Source organism: Protomyctophum bolini (genome assembly GCF_963924005.1).
Source record: "Protomyctophum bolini genome assembly, chromosome: 14".
NCBI classification, from domain to species: domain Eukaryota; kingdom Metazoa; phylum Chordata; class Actinopteri; order Myctophiformes; family Myctophidae; genus Protomyctophum; species Protomyctophum bolini.
This window is the reverse complement of record NC_137875.1, coordinates 33,432,648-33,452,129: the sequence shown is the minus strand read 5'-3', so window position 1 is coordinate 33,452,129 and position 19,482 is coordinate 33,432,648. Positions and strand designations below refer to the sequence as shown.

The window sequence follows — 19,482 nt, the reverse complement described above, 5'->3', positions numbered from 1 at the left end:
GTGTGTGTGTGTGTGTGTGTGTGTGTGTGTGTGTGTGTGTGTGTGTGTGTGTGTGTGTGTGTGTGTGTGTGTGTGTGTGTGTGTGTGTGTGTGTGTGTGTGTGTGTGTGTGTGCGCGCGTGTGCGTTTGTGCGTGTGTGCATGCGTGCACGGACCTTCCCCAATGAGTATGGTACTTTCCATGTCCTCTAAGAGTGAAGGACATGTAAATGAAGGACATATGTAGGGCATTCACTGCAGTGTCAGAGAGACAGGTGGATTCATTCAGCATCACCTGTAGGCAAGCCTTACTCCCATTTCAACATAACCCCAACAATGAATTCACTGTCACTCAGGTGTAACGGAATAGATGTCCCCAATCTCTCACAGATAATTAGGCAATCGCTGGGGCTTCAGGTCATGTGTGCCCTGGTGTAATGTGCATGCGTGTGTGTGGGCGTGTGGGCGTGTGCGTGCGTGTGCGCGTATTAACAGGGATATTGTCAAGGTGATATAAAGGAGGCTGACTTTCTCTTATTGTCCAGAAGTTAGCAAGAACAAAATGATAATTATGAACCTTTGTTTCCCTTTGTGTCTGGACGAAAATACATGGACGTGTATTGAAGATGGCAAGTTTAATTCATAAGCAATCAGTAACGTCTATTGCACCATGTGTTTTTTTTTGCACAGATAGCCGTAAACCATACTATAGAAATCCTTTACTTCCTGAGGTCATGAAAAGTGTATGACTTCTAATGGATTTCTAAAAGAATATCATTGCTGTCGGGCAGAAACCTTGTATCTGTAGTGAAAATAGCATTTCTACAAGCTCACGTGCATGTAGAGTGGCTATTTTCACAATAAAATTATATATAATAATGAAAATGAACAGTGAGAACATTTCTCAATGGGCTGGAGGACGCAGGCACAATGGTTGCCAGCCTCACCTCACCATCTCTCAGACTTTATTTTCAGCTACAGTGACAGTGTCGTACGACGAAGCATAAATCTGGCTTTAGCAGGACGGTGTCACTGATGGGACGGAGCAACTGCCTCATTGATAAACATTGAGTTGTGTCCACTTTTGATGGCTTGCTTTTTATTATTAACGAAGTCTTGGTGGCACATAAAGAGGCGGAGCCCATGGTGAGCTGGTGCAGGTGGGAGGTGGGCTTTTAAATGATGGCGGAAATGAGATTCCAACTGTTAGAATGCATGTAAAGAGGATGATTGCATAGCAGGCTGTTTGGCCAGATATAGCAAAGCTAGAGTAATTTCCCTCTGCTAGAGCCGAGCCATTTCAAGGGGCAGGTGATGGAACTGAAAGTCAATTAGCAACAGGACTGTTTAATACTATGTGGATTTTAGGAGATTGAGGGATGGTACTGTATAGGTCTACCGTATCTGCAGATATGAACACCTACCTGGTTATGTTTTGAGGCAATTAATAGTTGTTGGATGTTTTTGTTTTGCAGAAGCTTTTGGGCCAAATTTTGCAGAGATAAACGACAAATGCCGAAACGAGAATGAAAAGACAAGAACTTCATGACAGAACATCCATGGATCCAGGATGCAAAGTTCCACACTTCCACACGTTTCATGTACATTCATTATTTTGACTTTTTGAGTGGTGCTAGCCACTCCTATTACGTGACTTTGTGTGTATGTCTGTCTGTGTGTATGAGCACGGATGAGCACGGAAGTACCACGCCAATACCGCTGGATTGCACTGTTGAGCAGCGTCTCTCTCTCTCTCTCTCTCTCTCTCTCTCTCTCTCTCACTCACACACACACACACACACACACACACACACACACACGCCAGGGAGGAGGGCGGTACAGTACAGACACAGTACAGCACCACTCACTTCAAACAGGTCTGATTTTTATTCAGTCACATGATAATGTTCATGATGCTCTGCCAAGCCTGTGCATATGCATTATTTTGATTGAAATTACACTCATGTTAGAGAGACTGTCACCTACTGTATGGAAGTTGATTATTTAACAAAGAACCAGAAGAGAATACAGTAAAAGACACAGTAGAATGTAGATGCTGTAATCGCTCTCTCTTCTAAGCACCAAAACATAATGGTGATGGTCAGACATATTCAGAAAGACATTATGCCAATGACATACAGTATACTGTATGGGTGACCAAGTATAAAACACAGAAAATGTCCAAATGCATATTGTAAACCAAGTTTACAATATGCAGCTCTTCTGCATGTGGTGTTATGGGTATGAAGTTCATGGTCACATGTTATTACGGTAGAAGTTATTAAAACATTCACACACACCCTACCTCCCAAATGATTTCCACACTTTGGCTTTGGCTGTTCATGAGAGCATGACATTGTGATTGGTTATCTCACAAATTCAGCTGAAATCTGATATTAATATAGACCCGATTATTTAATTCCATGACAATATCATCACTATGAATTATATTACAATTGCTCTGTATACAATAAAGTGTTCCAAAGCCACTCTACGTTGAAGCGGTTTCATTTTCCGAGAATTTATGCTACAATCACCTTGGTCGTGTCATTGGAGTGTGTTTACAAAAGCTGGAGAGAGGAGTGCATATGTCTCGTCATTGACTTCACGTCAGCCCTAAGGCTTCTGGAACCTCCCATCCGGAACGCTGGAATTCCAAGCTAATAGAACTCAGGAGACAGGGAACGTCTGTGAAAGGGGCCTTTGTCACGGAGCTCCAAACCAGAGATGACATAGTAATCAGAGAAGAGACTTCTGCGTAAAGCCTGGGACTTTAGTCCACATACGGCCCGTAAACGTGACTGAATGTGTCATTGGCGTGGCATTTTAAACAGTGCCCGCAAGCATGAAAAGAGCAGAGTGGAGGACATCGATTTCAGGGCTCCAAAACATATGCCATGGAAACATACAAGGTTGAAATGAAGAGGTTTGAACGGAGAGAAGAGATAGAAATGGAAAACAGCAGATCTACCAGAAATAGCAGATCTACAAGAACATGTATTATCGTGACACGTGAGCTTGTAAATCTGCTATTTTCAGTGTGAGACACGGTGCAGAACCAAGTATAAATCTGGCATTAGTGACCAGAATGAGGAAGAAAACATTGAATAAAGGTTGGATTGTGTTCAGTCAAAGTACTGAGCTGCATGTGCATGCGCACATCCCTCATTTGGGCTTCGAAACAGTACAACAATTATGCTTTTCTGATGCGCATGTCAGCGCTGCTCCATGGCGTGTCCCATGTCTAGCCTTGTTCCAGATGATGAGACAAGACTGACAGTAAGTTATACAAAAGAAGTACAAGAAGAGTGCATGTCAGTCCCGTCCCCCCCCCTCTCTCCTCGCTCTGAAGTGTCGACTGGAACATAATGAAGTCACCACCAGTGTGGACTACACATGTTGTAAAATCACTGATCAAAGATGAGGTCTATAGAGGCTGGCTGGATTTTGACTCTGACTGCTTAAAATTATTATCAACTTGCAGAGCTGATCAATTTATTTATTTATTTAGCGAATGCAAAGTCCTTAAGCCAAGCGGTTGCCTCCTGGTCTGCTGTATGGAGGGTGATTAATCCTCCTTCCAGTCTTTGGAGAGGACAAACTTCTATGATGTGCTCCATAGTTTGCTCCTCACCACACGCATTTGTGGAGGCTGGCCATGTCCAGTCCTGAATCTATTGAGCTGATCAATGATCAGACTTTATAGTCTAATCACGTGGTGTGGCAAGATTTTCATGATTGGCTGGCCTGACCTCTAAGCCAATGGGAGACTAGCCCTATACGGCCATCTGCCAATGGGATATTTCTGGGAGAAGACCTTGACGGCTGATTTCACCCTTAGAGTATATACTCTAAGATTTCACCCTTCTGCTGGGACACTAAGCCCCACGGCCAATGGGACACTAAACCGGTTCTCCTCTACCCACCGCACCATGACTAGAGACAGCAATTTCCGCAATTTCCTCAATTTCCATTTCCGCAATTTCCTCAATTTCCATTTCCACCATTTCCGCAATTTCCGCAATTTCCATTTCCACCATTTCCGCAATTTCCGCAATTACAATTTCCGCAATTTCTGCAATTTCCATTTCCATTTCCAACTATTAATGGCAGCTGGGTTTCCTCATTCAAATAAAATAGAATTCTGTCCGTTTAGCTATAAAATTATGTCAGGGAATAGGGATACACAGTATATGTCTTTCATTTGCATTGCATCTCCCCCCCCCCCCCAAGCTTTTATTTTCGTTCGAGTAATAGTACAACTCTAATAGTATTACTTTTAATAATTAAAGATAACTTCATTCAGATTTATTTATTTTTATTTCATTTTCCAGATTTTTTGATGCGGGCCTGAGGTTGAGTATCACTGGCCTACGGTATAAATGCATAAACCATACAATTTAAATGTAGAATCATTGTCATAGTGATATTTGCTGTACAAATTCTTGACAGAAACTTTTTTATAAAATAAAATAATCATACATTTGGCCATAATGCGCGCACACACACTCACACGCACGCGCGCGCGCACACACACACACACACACACACACACACACACACACACACACACACAGTATAACGTTCGCCTTTTTCACAGCTGATTGGCTGTGCTTTGATTACGCACGGCGCTAGGACCCGACGCCCAGCGTGGCATGGAGGAGCACATGGCAACGCGAAGCTCCTCCGCCCCGAGTGCGAGGGAGCGAGCAGCAAGTGACTGCTAATTCTCCAGCAACAACATCCTATTCCTCTCCTTTCTGTCGTGCTATGCTGAATTTCCATTCAGCTACGGAACGCCGTAATGCAGCAGCTGCAAAGTTGCTGAATCTTTCTGCTCCGCGTCTTTGCGCACAGAACGCGCGATTAGAAGATGCTGTGAAGAAAACTTTTTGACAGCGTCTTCTTTCCCAACTGACTGACTGACAGCCTGCTGCATCTTGAAGAAGTGAAGTGAAGCCGACGACCCGTACCAAACTACACAGATTAGTTACTATCCAAATCAGTGAACTGTCTACTCTGTACTATGTTCGTGTTGTCATCATAACAGACGCCGAGCCCTGCGCTTTCCCCTTTCCTTCCCCAAGCCAGCCAGGCAATATGAGAGACTGGCGCACGGATAACTTATGCTTTCTGGCTGCTCTCCACATCTTGTCCCTGTTGGCGGCAGTAGCAGCCGGCGACATCACCAGTAACCACACTCGTCAAGGTAAGTAATGAATGAATTGATGCATCATTAAGAACTGCCACTGCATGGCCATGAGTTCGCTATGCTGTGCTGAGAATTGATACTGAGCCGAGGCTGTGTTGTCCACTGGACGAGCGCATGAAGAGTGTGGGAGAATTAATCTTAAAACCTAAGATCCATCAGGGTCCAGGGAAATACTTGTATGAACTCTTGAATGCCAGGTTGTTTAGGTGCCTTCCACTGTAGGGTACAGCACAATTTTGAGGTACAGATATAGGCCTATCCTTATTATCTCCTTGATATCAGAAAAGAGGACAGTTTTGTTTTGTATGCATCCTTCCTTCCTGTGTGTTGACTGTCTCCTGCTCAGAGATACATATGGAACAATAGCCGGAAGTCAGGCTAAAGCCCGATTCATAGACGAAAACAGTACGCTTGTTTAAACCATAGATATTATTTTCGGCGCGCGACACCGTCGTGCGACGGACTATAAATTAGACAGACCATGCTTGCTGGTCCGCAACTCTGCATAGATGGTAGCCCCACAAGCAGAACCCAAATGTTGTAAAGTTTCTGACACTTGACTTTACAAAGCTAGGTCCAATCATAAAAGCTTTCGGAGGGTTCCGAGAGGGGCTTCATAGATGGATGAGTTCACTTCACAGTCATGTTCAATACAACACAGTGAGTGGATGATATAATGTCACTGCATGGCAAGTTCTGTGTGCTGCTGAGGATACAAGCAAGTGATGGCATGTCGTGGAACAGAACAGCAGAAATATAGAGAAGAGAGCAAATTGTGGCACAGTCAGGTCCCTCCTGGGGTTTCTAAGTTCTGACGGGTGATGATGTAGCAAAATCCCAAAGTAAATAAACCATCAACCAACTAAAAGGAACATTGACTAAATTGTACCACTACCTATGCAGTGTGCTGTGTACTGTCTGTGTGTAGTGATTATCGAGCTGTTGGAACTGCTTATGTCATTATAGTGACAGTATATAATCACATCTCTTAATGATAATGTGTATCTAATGGGCACCTTAGAAACCAATGATGGGCGGGTACACACGCACACACATACACTAACCATGGTAATAGGTTGTTTGATTTAGGCCACTTTTAGTTTCTATAACCGCCACTGATTGTCAGCTATGAGAAGCCCGTTTTGACTTTATACTGTAACATGACAGAGAACACATGGGACACAGTGCTGTGCATTACAGAGCTATCAATACATGGAGCTATGCCATCATGATCAGAGTAGAAAATCACACCCGTGTGAAATGAGTGGTGCAACTCTGTGTGGGGGTTCCTGGGGTGGGGGGGGGGGGAGTTCCAGACCCACAGGAACAGGGTGCCCGGTTCCAGCGAGCCGCCCCACGTCCGAAACGGTAGAGAAATGACAGAGTTACCATGTGGGGGTCCCCAGGAACGCGCCCAGGGGGCCCAGTGTCCGAAACGGTTGAGAAATGACAGTTTTCCTCTTTTTCGATGTCAAATCAAGATGCCAGAATGAGATTTCACCCATTTAAAAGGTGTTAATTTGGTAACTCGGCAAGTGTACAGCTAGGGATTATGTGCAGTCTTTCCTAGTTAAATGAACTGTGTACTGTGTGGGTGTGCTGCATTGGAAGAGAGTGGCAGCACCTCTTTGATGTCTGTTGCTGGATCCTTTGTGAGCCATTCACTGTGGCCTCCCACCTCCTCCCCGCAGTTCCATCATGATGTACGTACTTCACTGGGTTCATCTGTATTTTGAATATCTTTTAGAGGGGGGGGGGGGGGGGAAGAGTAGAGGTCTCTATGAGTTCAGTGCAAAAATAGTTGGGAGTGGTTCTTTTTTGGAGGGGGACGACGACGACACAATAATGTATGTAGGGGATGTTTCAGTGTGGAGGAGATGAAGATGAAAGGGCCGCAGTTTGCAGAGTTTGGCTCCTGGCATTATGCTGTAACTGCAGTTAAAAATGAATCATAGTACTGTTGTACTGTACATGCATGTATGCATGAACACAGACACTACACCACAGACGCACACCTTTTGCACGCACACAGACATGCATACACACACACACACACACACGCACACGCACACGCACAGACATACAAATGATGGTCTTTCCCTCTGCAACCCACCCCACTTTAATATCATAACTGCTTTAAGGTCAGCCCTTATCACGTTAATATTATCTGCAACATGTGAGTCATACATAGGGCACCCTAAGGCTTATCTTCACTTTCTTCACGAGTTCAGTTTGAACTTCTTAACGTATATTATTCACATTTAAACTGCAGAAGGGACAGAATAAAACAATATATCCTCTGCTTCTGTCTATAGTATGTTACTCACAATCTCTCAAACTTCTCTTCCTTTCCCGTTCTACTTTCTTTGAACACCCTCCGTTTCTCTCTTGTCTCTCTCTCCATCAGTAACTAGAAAACTATAAGACCAGCAGAGTGGAATAGTCTCACTTCACCTATTTCAGCTGTGTACCTTTAGGTTTATCTGTGGTTCGATAAACAATTACAGAAAAAGAAAATGATCTTGGTTAGATTAGAGGCGTGATATTGGTTTTAGACCACTGCGTTGGACAACAGAATTAATTGAAAGGATTAGATTGTCTCGGATGGAAAAAAAGAAATCGGATAAGACGAGACGAAAACTTTGCCCCACCACACACACACACACACACACACACACACACACACACACACCACAAGGGAAATATATTTGTATTGCACCAATTCAAACATTTGCACATTTCACCAATTCAAAGTGCTTTAAACAAAACATTTAAAGCATTAAGACATTTACAAACACAGAACATTAGGACATTTGAATACAATTGAAAAATAAGATGAAGTTAAAGTAAAACAGACAGATAAGAGAATAGAATAGAATTACAATGCAGATGAAATGATAAAAAAAAATCGAAAGTGGTAGAGTTTTCTGGGAGTTTCCAGATACGTGGTGCATAAATAAAAACTGAATGTTGCTTCTCCACGTTTAGTCTGAGTCTGGGTCCAGGAAACAGACCTGTCCCAGACGACCCCAGGGCTTAAAGTTCTCAGTCCTGGGGACTGATTTCAGTCCTGAGGATCTCATAGGGGTCGTTTAATGAGATCAGTGCAGATTTGCAAAAAAAGCATTTTCAGTCTTGGGATTGTTTTTGGCTTTAAGCCCTGCGACCCAAGAGGTCTGGATGGTTCATGCCGTATCACAAGATCAGAGATGTATTAGATTCTAAGCCATTCAATGCTTTATCAATCAAAATGAACAGTAGTATTTTAAAATCAATTCTTTGACAGACAGGGAGCCAGTGTAAAGATCTGAGAACTGGATATGATCCACTTTTCAAATTAGTTAGAACTCAAGCAGCAGTGTTCTCAATACACTGCAACTGTCAGATTTCTTTAGGGAAACCGCACGCACAGTTGCACACACTACTGTACCTTTCCATGGTGCAGAGGTACAGCCTTTCAGCACTGTTTCTTGGGATGTAACTCACACACACACACACACACACACACACACACACACACACACACACACACACACACACACACACACACACACACACACACACATGCCCCCCTCTGTGTGTGTGTGTGTGTGTGTGTGTGTGTGTGTGTGTGTGTGTGAGAACGACGATGATGCATGGCTGTCACCCTGTTGAGACAACTAAATTAATGATTTTTTCTATTTGTATAGCACCTTTTCAACATGACACCCCCACCCCACCCCAGCTAAAGCCATTTAGGAAATAACCCTTTCCCTTGTCTGCCTCTCACAGCCAGATGAGCGGTCAGCGATAGGCATTCTGAAGACTGGGTGATTTAGCATCCTACTGCTCGTCTCGCTGCTGCGCTGCCGCTTTGCTTTAAGCCTGAGTAGCACATCGTAAATAGACGATTTACACTTACAGGCTTGGGCTTGTACTAGATCTGCTATCTTCGAGGCACAACACTGTCGTCTGACGGAGTAAGTATTTAGAATACGGTATGGTGGTATGTAGTGTGCCACGCCGCCATGAACATTTAAACACATGCCACAGGCTGGGACACTCCTTGTATTTTAAGTCTTCAGCAGGGGAGGAAGAATGCAGAGAGATAGAGTAAGACAGTGAGGGGCTAGAATAGGGGAAAGAGAGCACTACAAAGAGGGCAGGGAAGCCGTCACATCATCATGTCCCAGACAAGTTGGCGTTGGACAGCAAATGGTGCCGTGGATCGCTCACAGAAAAGTTTTCAGAATATACTCATGTTAGCTCGCGTTGGGGGAGCTCTGAAGTCCCAACGACACTCATAAGAATGGATTCTAAGCCAGATGTTTCCAAGAACTCCCCGTCCAATCCTCCTCCACCAGGGTGTTCTGCTGAAGAAACAATTTTGTAGTGTGTGCGTGTTTGTGTGTTTTCGGGGGGTTGGGGGGTGCTGCCTGTGACCACCTAGTTATTGATACACAAATAAGTGTACGAATGCAGGATGGAAATGGATGTTGCACTGGGATTTTCAGACTGCAAATTGCTCTCGGCTCCAATCAATGAGAGGATCTGAGGTGCAATACGGGAAGGGGGGGCGTAATTGTACATGAGAGGATCTGAGGTGCAATACGGGAAGGGGGGGCGTAATTGTACAAAGCTGAGGTCAATGAGGCGACTTTTGAGGTGTGCTCATTGTGCAGCGATGATGTCCATCAATAGCAAGTACAGAAACAAGACGATTCCTATCAATTGTTTTCATGAGTGTGGGCTGTATCCAGATGTGGTCCTCAACTTTTAGCCGTTGAACTGTAGAGGCTTTCAAGATCTGTAGCTATTTAACAACTGAGAGAAGAACACATTAATTGAAATACCATTTTGGTTTTGAAAGCTTACATTTTAGACATTTGAGGCTGTCTTTGCTTTGCACATTGCCTCTGTAGCACTTGAAGGCCTGTGTCAATCTGACCATGCATGATGTGCACATGCATGCATGCCTTTTTGTCTGTGCATTCTCATATGGTTGCGTCTCTGTTAAAGATATTACAAAAATACGACCCATGGGTGTATCTGTCTTTTTCATATGATTCAAATAATGATTGTGCCAGTGAAGATTATTGGACCATTCTATCGCACAGCTGAGCTGACTATTAGGTGGCCCAGCATGTGTGATAAATCCCTGAATACTCCAGGCTAAAATGAGTGAAATCCCCAAAGTAGACATAATGCCCAAGTTAACCCAAGGACAAGCTGGAAATTGGCTTTTTAAGTCAACACTTCCTCCTGCATTACTACTGTATGTCTGCAGGGTTGGTTGTGATAAGCAGCACCAAGGCAGCGCAAGCATACATGTGTGCATGTAACTGCCATGTAACTAAAGTCCATCCATCCCTCACACTCTCTGTCTCTGTCTCTGCCTAATTATGTATTTAGCCGCAGATCCCCATTTGAAAGGAGTTTGTGCCAGGGACAATCATAAGGGAAGAAGATTTTTCTTTTTTGAGGTACACTCCTATATTCAGCTATTAGTGTAGATATTCGTCTTACACAAACATTAAATTCCCATTGACAATGAATGGAGAATTTACGTCATATGTGTCTCTTCCTGTTGATGTACCATGATAAGAGCGCTCCTCACTTCACACGGGTTCTAGTTCCTAATTTTACTGGGCACCCCCTGGAACGCTCTCAAGGACCCTTGGGGGTCCCCAGACACCAGTTTGAGAACCACTGGCATACATATCCAAAGAGGCTGACAGTGCGAGCTTGCATATTGGCTATTTTCTGTGCGCAAAACGATGGACACAACCAAGTATAACTCAGGCCTTAGGGACCCTCCTGAGCCCCAAGGGCTCTAGTGGTGCAGCAAACTGAGGAGTCTACTGTTACTATTACCTCACCATGATCCACTGGCCTTTGTGTTTATCCAATCAGACCTATAATGGGCTGGCCTGTTTGAAATTGGGGGAGGAGGAGGGTCCCACATGTAGCATTAACACCCGCTCAAGCTCAGCTCTAATTACCACACTCTTGCAGAGGTTTATCACTCGGCAATGAGAAGGTAGATGCCAGAGAGAAGAAGTAATGGTAAAAAGTAGGCAAAATGAAAGTATCCCTCTGCTTTCTTCACTCCCATCTCATTTCACTCCGTTTCCCTTGTAGTGGGTTCTAGTCTACTCTAGCCCCAATACGTTCCCTCAGTCCGTACGCTCATTCTGTACCTCCGAGATGAGGTCACATCCACGCCCCCTCCCACTGCGGTTCAGAAACGGCGCATGGTTTCCACCAGGAACGCTTCTTACCCTTTTCGCAACAATAAGCAGTGCTTATATTTTGGGGCAATTCACTCTTTGACATAGACACTTTCACTTTGTATATCTGAAATATACGTCAATTCTGATTGGCCGAAACCAGAATCAAGTATTCAATATGGTTATGGTATACACATGTATACCGGTATACATGTATGGGGTAGGCAACCTTAGGCACGGGTGCCAACATTGGCACAGGGGAGGGTGATCACTGGCACACTGGCATAAGAGTGAGAGAGAGAAGGTTTTTATTTTAAAATTAAATATAAAAAAAAAGTGTAGTCAGTTAAATTAAGTCTATCTTCAAATTACACAATGATTTACATCCTGCACATAATTGTACATTCATTCAAACTCCTACTGTAACTCATGACTGGGGAGGGATTACAGTAGGTGGGTTAATGCTCTGAGTTTAATGATCATCAAAAATATTTCTAAGCTGGTTATGTATATCCTATATGGACAATCAAAATCAGTTGGGAATATTTAATGTTGATGTGGTGTCATAAATATATAATTATGGCACACTGACTATCACGGAAATGAAAACATGGCACTTGATGTGAAAAAGGTTGCAGACCCCTTGAACAACTGTTTCCAATTAGCAAAGAAAAGCAACTAGTGTCATTACCTACAGGAGGTCAAGGGAGGCCAGTGGGAGAGGACAGATGTTAGGACACACAGGGTGAGGCAGAAGTCTCAGATGTTTTTAGGTTAACCACTTGAACCTCAACATCCCTATACTGGGGATCTTAGACTTATTGTAGATCAGTTTACGTCTACAAGCTAATATTCAGAAAACATAGTAAGAGAAACCTATGAAAATCTGGGAACTAAATCGTTACCAAGAAATTTCTTCACCAATATGTTTCTAAAGGTGTCTAATAACAATAACATGTACTAAAAGATTGAAATTCAAGTTATTAGCATAATATGTGACCAAACTATTAACATCCGACATAAGGCAAAAATGTCCAAATTTCATAATTCTTTAAGTAGCATGTGACATATGAAACTTTTCATGATTCTGAATCTATTCAAAGCATTATTTTTGCACAAAAAACACATTCGTTTTGCACACAAAACAAACATTTAGAATCATGAAAATCCCCTAGTTTCATATGTTGCATGCAATAAAGTGTCTATTACCAGGACTCTTGGCAATCGTGAATTTAAGATGAAAAAACAGTACCCAAATATGAAAGACATCTAGAGAACATTTTGTTGATCGGATGAATGCAAGATCATCCCCTTGGATGTCGTCGGCGTTCAAAAGATAGACCATCTTTAAAGCAGGTTAGTTCTTTATGAGCTGTATCACTTTACAAAGCCTCCATTCCGTTTCTAATGGCACAATGTGGGTTGCATGCACTGCCATATTTAGGTCAGTGATGTTTTTGCAAGGAATCTGTAATTGGATGTGTACACAGGCACAGGGCGCCTTGGTAAGGTGTTTGCAACATTCCACTCTGACCTAAAAGTGGAAAACATCTTATCATATTTATTCCTCAAATATCTAGTGGAGAGAAGCAGCAGTTTTCTAGTCTAATGCAGCAGTATTCTAGTCTGAAGCAGCAGTATTCTAGTCTGAAGCAGCAGTATTCTAGTCTGAAGCAGCAGTTCTGCAATCACCAAGGCCACGTAGAGGACTGAATCATGAACTTGATGATACCCACCACAACACCATTGTTTATGCCCTTTTCAACTCCTTCTCCCCCTCAAATCACTTCCACTCTTCCTGCCCACTTGGCAAGTGGTTCTCAACAGGTTTCACAATGGGAACAAATGTTTAATTGAACAATGTTTTAACCACTTCGACCCTATACTTTGTTGACCGGGGTCCCTCACAGAAGGTCTTTGTTCCTCTTCCTTTTTTCCGTCTACAGTCTATACAAACTCGTTCTCGAAAATAGCTGATCTACAAGCTGACAACTCGTTGTGTTGTGGTGCATTGTCAGCTTGTAGATCAGCAATTTTCACTGATTATTTGCCAATTGTGACATTTTTAATTAGACCGTTAAAATCTCATTGAGACTTGATGTCTCATTCCCAAGAGCGACATGCCCAGAACAGAGATTCTCTGCAGATTTGTAAGAATGTCTCACCTCCCATTTTTTTGTTCCCGACCAGGAGAAGCAATGCTCTCAAAAACAGCCAAGCATAAAAAAAATAGTTGTTTTCATGTTCTGTGGTTTGTCAAGTTAACAACGGTTCTTAAACTAAATGTATATTCCAGCTGAGCCTATTGAGTCTAGTATGACATGCTGGGGAGAATTGATACAGAGGCATGCCAAATCATCGTCTAAATATTATGATAGAAAATGTATTTTTTATGTTTCACAGTAAGAACCATGGCTGCATCATGACTCATGCGTCATGCTGTATGTTTGTGGTGGTTGAGAAAATGCCATGTTCATTTCAAACAAATGTTGTTGTGGACCAAAAATAAATGTCTCAAGCACATGATTATAACTACTGCTTGTACTGTAGTCAAGGCAATATAACTTAACTTACTCAAACATATGGGCCACATATGTTTGCCATTGGGAACTGTTACTTCATGCAAGTTCACTCAAACTGTACTAACTATTGTATAATATTTTTGGTATACACGCTACATCTGAATATTGAGAATTAATTTTATTGTATATTTTGTGTAGATAATCTCCATGTTCATTTTAGCTGAGCTGCATTCCCTTGTTTGACTTTGACGTGAAAGTTGAAAGCATCACAGTATCTTTCATTCGTTAATGTAATGCACATTGTAAATCGCTTTAGATAAGAACGGTCTCTGCCTGGTATTCCTAAATGTAACCTCAGTAAACTATGCCTAAACGGTTAAACCTAGCGAAACTATGAGGGCGAGCCTTCTGGTTAACCTGCAAATGTAATTGGATTACTGTGTTAAACAAGGACCCTCCCTCAAGCACCTTATACATGAATGAATTGTTCACTGATCACTCTCATATCTATACCCCCCTGCACAAGAAAGGGAGCAAAGTAGACCCAGGCAACTACCGCCATATTTCTATTCTTAGCTCCATCTCGACAGTGATGGAAAAAGTACTCTATGAACAGGTTGAAAAGTATCTTGCCACATTTTTTTCTTTTCTAATTTAAATCCGGCTTCAGAACATCCCACTCCACTGACACATGCCTCCTCTATTTGAGTGACCACATCAAATACAAGGTGGATGCTGGCAAATACTGCGGCATGGTCATGCTGGACCTCCAAAAGGCTTTTGACACCGTGAACCACTCCATACTGGTTAACAAGCTAAAAGTAATTGGTTTTGATAGCACATCAGTGAGCTGGATGCAATCCTACCTGGAGGGGAGAGAACAGATGGTGGAGCTATGGCGTTCCACAAGTAACCATACTAGGGAATTTACTGTTCATAATATATGTAAACGACATGACATCAGCTTGTGACTGCAACTTGTTCCTGTCCGCAGATGACTCAGCACTGCTGGTCTCAGACAGGAACAAACTGCAGACTACAGCGTCTTGCAACGGGTCTGGTCCACAAGATTCGATACACCACCAAGATACCCATGTACCTGTCTAAATACTTCCTTAATGTCAAGTCCACACCCACAACACACCGCTCTCGCTCTCTCTCGCTCGCTCTCTCTCTCTCTCTCTCTCTCTCTCTCTCTCTCTGCCACTAATTACTTTTCGCTTGATGTCCTTCGTCCCTTATTTGTCCCTTCTGCTCTGGCCCTTACACCCTCCTGCCTCTGTTCTTGTCAAGAGACAGCCTGTGTATGGGAACATTGCTGAGTGGGCATATTATATATCAGGTGTGAATGAAAGACAATGTATTCTGTTTAATTAAGTGCGTGTGTGTGTGTGTGTGTGTGTGTGTGTGTGTGTGTGTGTGTGTGTGTGTGTGTGTGTGTGTGTGTGTGTGTGTGTGTGTGTGCGCGTCGTGCGACAACACAGAAAACCTGTATTTTGTGCATCACTTTGAGAGTCGGTAATGAGGAGGGGGAGGTGGTGTTGAGCATACTGTTAACTGTAGTCTGTTTGTTACCAATTCGTCAGCCATGTCACTCCCCACGCTGAGCAGAGTTGGCCTTGAGACGTACCGCCACGTTTTGAATTTATTATTTACCAGCCAATTACTCAAACAGCTGAAGCTTGGAGATGCATGGCACAGCAGGAGATCACAGTTCTCCTTGTTAGATCAAATCTCTGCAGTTCATCCACAGTAACAAAAGAAAATCACACCCGTGTGAACTGAGTGGTGCAACTCCCCTCTCCTCCTACCTCTCTCTCTCTCTCTCTCTCTCTCTTTCTCTCTCTCTCTCATTAGCAGGCAACAGTGCAGCATTATCTCTCTCTCTCTGTTTCTGGCACAACAGTGCCACGTTTGCCCCTACTGGTACTCATAGTCACACATACATAGTCACATAGGTTAACACGGACATTGCTGTTCCTTGGAGTGGTTGCACCACTAAAAATACTCGAATAGCAGATCTACAAGCTCAATGTGTCACATTGTGAACTTGTAGATGAGCTACTTTTCCATCCAACAAAGTATATAGAGCTTTGTTAAAAGTTATAGTCTGCAAGGTCATACAAGGAAAGTGCATCTGGCTGCCAAGTAGGCTAGACTTGTTTCTATATTTTCTTTTAGAAGTGCAGCCTGCAGCTGAGTTTGCCCCGGTGTTGAATATGGAAAGATATGACTGTGTGTGTGGTTGATGTATACTAATCAAGATACTCACCAGAAAACATCTGGGAATCGGCCAGACTTATTTTAAATCCCAAAGGTTCCCAGGGAGGATCAAGCCCATGAGAATGATCATGAAAGTCAAGTCTCTTTCACTTCCAAGAAAATGTTCTTTAGGGGAGCAATGATAGACGTCAGATGCATACAGACACTTTAATTATCACCCTGCTTTCAACTTGGGTCCCACATGCACTGTACAAGGACACATTCTCGGAGGTGCGCATGCACGCACACACGGCGCACGCCGCACACACTGGCTCAATCAGTCTCCTCTTTGCATTTAATGAACACAAGCTCACTCACTGTCTGAGAGAGTCTAAATAAATGGCAAGAGAGACAGTGGAGGTGTTGAAAGCATTTTATTAACAAGACGTCTGCCTGACAATCCTTTTATGGAGACCTTTTAATGATTCGTTGGCTAGCTGTACTCTGTGGCCTTAAGTTCATCACGCTGCGTCTTCCATCCGAAGTGGTTTTCACGCGCCACTAAAATCAACGAACTACTATCGGCACGTGCCGAAATGCCCCATAAAGAGCCAGGAGGTCCCGTTTCATGCCTGTTTACCCACAGTGGTTAAACGGGGATCTGGGCCTCACTGAGAGACCGCAGAACACGCGCCATCCGACTGACTGTTGTGAAGTTGAGGGAAAGACATTTGGAGTCATTGTCCTTCAGTTTCGTTTAAAAAAACAATGGCATTGGACCTTGCCTGATTTCTACTTCATGGTACAATGGTATCACACGCCAAAAATAGCCAATCTACAAGTTCAGAACATGTCTCATCGACCCGTTGTGTACTTTTACTGTAGATATGCTATTTTTGGCGCATGCATGACACCATTGTATGATGGTAAGCTAATGTAAGCATCAGCCTACAAGACAGCATTTTGAAATTGAAGAAATTCCCTGGCACAACAGAGACACTTTTGCCCCTACTGGTACTCTAAACATAGTCACATAGGTTAGGACGGACATTGCTGTTCCTTGGAGTGGTTGCACCACTCAAAAATGAGGACCAAGTCTATTAAAGAAAACCTCACACACTGAAAAAAAAAAACAAGACGAAGTTCTGTGTAAGAAATAATGCCTGAAAAAATATTATTCCCACCAAGTTTAATGGAAATACTCCCATCCATTTTGTTCACAGGCAGAAGGACAGCATTTATACACATTAATGGCACAGTGTAATGTACAGATGTTAGAGTTACATCACTTGGATGTAATTTATGAATGCAGCGCATCACAACTCTTCATCTTCCTACATCTGCGTTCCCGAAATATGACCGATTATGTCTCTTCAGGAGGTCAGCAGGCTCTCTTCAGGAGAGCCTGCTGACCAATTTCCAGCAGGTTTCACAGTTCAGGTTAAACAAACAGGCCTGCACTGTAACTCATGTTATGTGGTTTGTTGTAATCTCTCTATGCTGTAGCATCTCCAGGTTCCCATACATTTGATTCTCAACCTTTTGAACCCATATAGGCCCTAGCTATCTTGTGCGCCGCCTAAACCGGCTATTAGCCATATTTTGCTATTTAAAAGAAGTATCATCAAAATTGTTCAAATAGCCGATCTACATTGACACCTCGTGAGGTTGTAGATCAGCTATTTTAACCCATTTTGGGCAGGAACCCCTGTTGGTGTTTTAAGCATTAACATGCTTTAGCTATTGAAAAATAGCAGATCTACAAGCTTGTAGGTCTGCTATTTTAGAAAAGTCGTTAAAATGTGGCGCAAATCATTGAATTGAATATATATTTCAGAGCGAACATTCTTAACTAAAATATTTGCTTCTGGGGGGTCCCTGGAACTACATATTTTGAGATGGGGGTCCGTGGCCCAATAGAGATAATTCTGAGGGTCCTTGACATGAAAAAGGTTGAGCACCACTTTTTTTGGGGGGGGGGATTTTGAAGCCTTTTTTTTAATCGACCTCAGTCCAAAATGGGTTAACTGCACCTATTTCTCCCCTTCCTACGCCACTCCTCCACTGTCCATTCATCCACAGCTTCACATTCTGCTCCATCGCTTCACGGCTTCTCCCGGAGGCTTTGTCCTGGGCTATACAGGACCCCGCGACCCCCCCCCCCCCCCAACCACCACCCCCGGACCTCCCCTCCCTCTTATCATCAAGTCAAGGCGCACAGCCTCATGGGAGAGAGAGCCGGGGCCAGCCACAGTGGTCTGTGGGAGAATACAGGAGAGAGGACAGAGGGAGAGACGCTGGGGGGGAGAGGGGAGTTTGATTATTATTCCCACGCTCCGCTTGAAGCTGCTGATATGGCGTATCATGTGCTATCTTCTTGCAGATATTGGCAAGCTATATACATACTGTACAGTATACAGTATTATGTCCCATATAGCATGTGGTTTCAAACAGATGGCCTTTTCAACTTCTGGGAATTAGCATAATTGGATTCTGTCAAGCTAAATTCACTTTTACTCTGAGCAAGTGATCACTGTGAGCAGTTGTTCAGGGGAAGTTTAGGAGAAAGTCAAAAGGGGTGGATCTGAGGAGAGTCGCAGAGAAGGAAAAGGAAAAACATTACTTTTTATTTCTGACAGAATCTCTGAAAAAAAAGAAAGGGGGCGGGGTGCAATTTCCTTGGCAGTGGTCCTTTCTAGAGATTGTAAAAGCTGAGTTCCTGATATTCCTCCTTGAGTGAGTGTATCTATTATTGATATGCTTTCCTGTGTCTCTGGCCATATTACAGAAATCCTTTGGGGCAGACTACTGCTCCTCACTAGAGCACTGTGAGACTTCACTCCGTTGCAGCAGGACAGTGCAGTGAATTACATCCGTAGCTGGCAAGCCACAGTGGGCCTTTATTGCCTGAATCATTACTGCTATGTTTTTTGAATTATTGAGACATGTGCATAACACTATTGACCCTGTGTTTGCTTGCCTGGTAGACCTTTTTTGCTCAATCATGGGTTTTGCGCAGTGTTCACAGGTTCACGTTTCATGATTGAAATTCTTTATTTGGAATAGCTCTTGAGATATCTCGTTTTCGAGAGGGTCCTCACGTATACAGTCAATACAAGGTCATTAACAAGGTATTAGGGCATTGTCTGTCAGAGTCGCTGAGAAGTATCCTTCCTACCCTCGAACCCATCATCGGCAATCGTTCACCGTGTCTTGTTGTTCTGGTTCACAGGGAGTGGTCTGGACTCAACTGGATGGAGAACCGGAACAAAACCAGAACGTTATGGGACTATGGTAACGCAACTGCTGGAGGGCAAGGAGCGCAGACCTATCAGCCAGCTTGGAGCCGGGGTAAATAT

General features: G+C 43.3%; 2 protein-coding genes across 5 annotated transcripts in view; both read left to right on the top strand.

Moving 5' to 3' along the window:
* Window positions 1–1,661, top strand: part of LOC308328857 ((E2-independent) E3 ubiquitin-conjugating enzyme FATS-like) — a 9,257-nt gene extending 7,596 nt beyond the window's left edge. Inside the window, exon 5 of the mRNA XM_080782964.1 lies at window positions 1,454–1,661. Within this exon, the coding sequence (XP_080639090.1) occupies window positions 1,454–1,483 (30 nt within the window). The 3' untranslated portion in view covers window positions 1,484–1,661. The remainder of the gene's footprint in view (window positions 1–1,453) is intronic.
* A 3,045-nt stretch (window positions 1,662–4,706) lies between these two features.
* Window positions 4,707–19,482, top strand: part of LOC308328519 (C-terminal-binding protein 2-like) — a 242,381-nt gene continuing 227,605 nt past the window's right edge. For 3 of the 4 annotated variants that reach the window (XM_080782395.1, XM_080782394.1, XM_080782401.1), the window contains exons 1-2: window positions 4,707–5,187; window positions 19,356–19,474. In XM_080782395.1, coding sequence (XP_080638521.1) covers window positions 5,079–5,187; window positions 19,356–19,474 — 228 coding nt within the window. In that variant the 5' untranslated portion in view covers window positions 4,707–5,078. The remainder of the gene's footprint in view (window positions 5,188–19,355; window positions 19,475–19,482) is intronic. The other variant, XM_080782396.1, reaches the window with a different exon arrangement.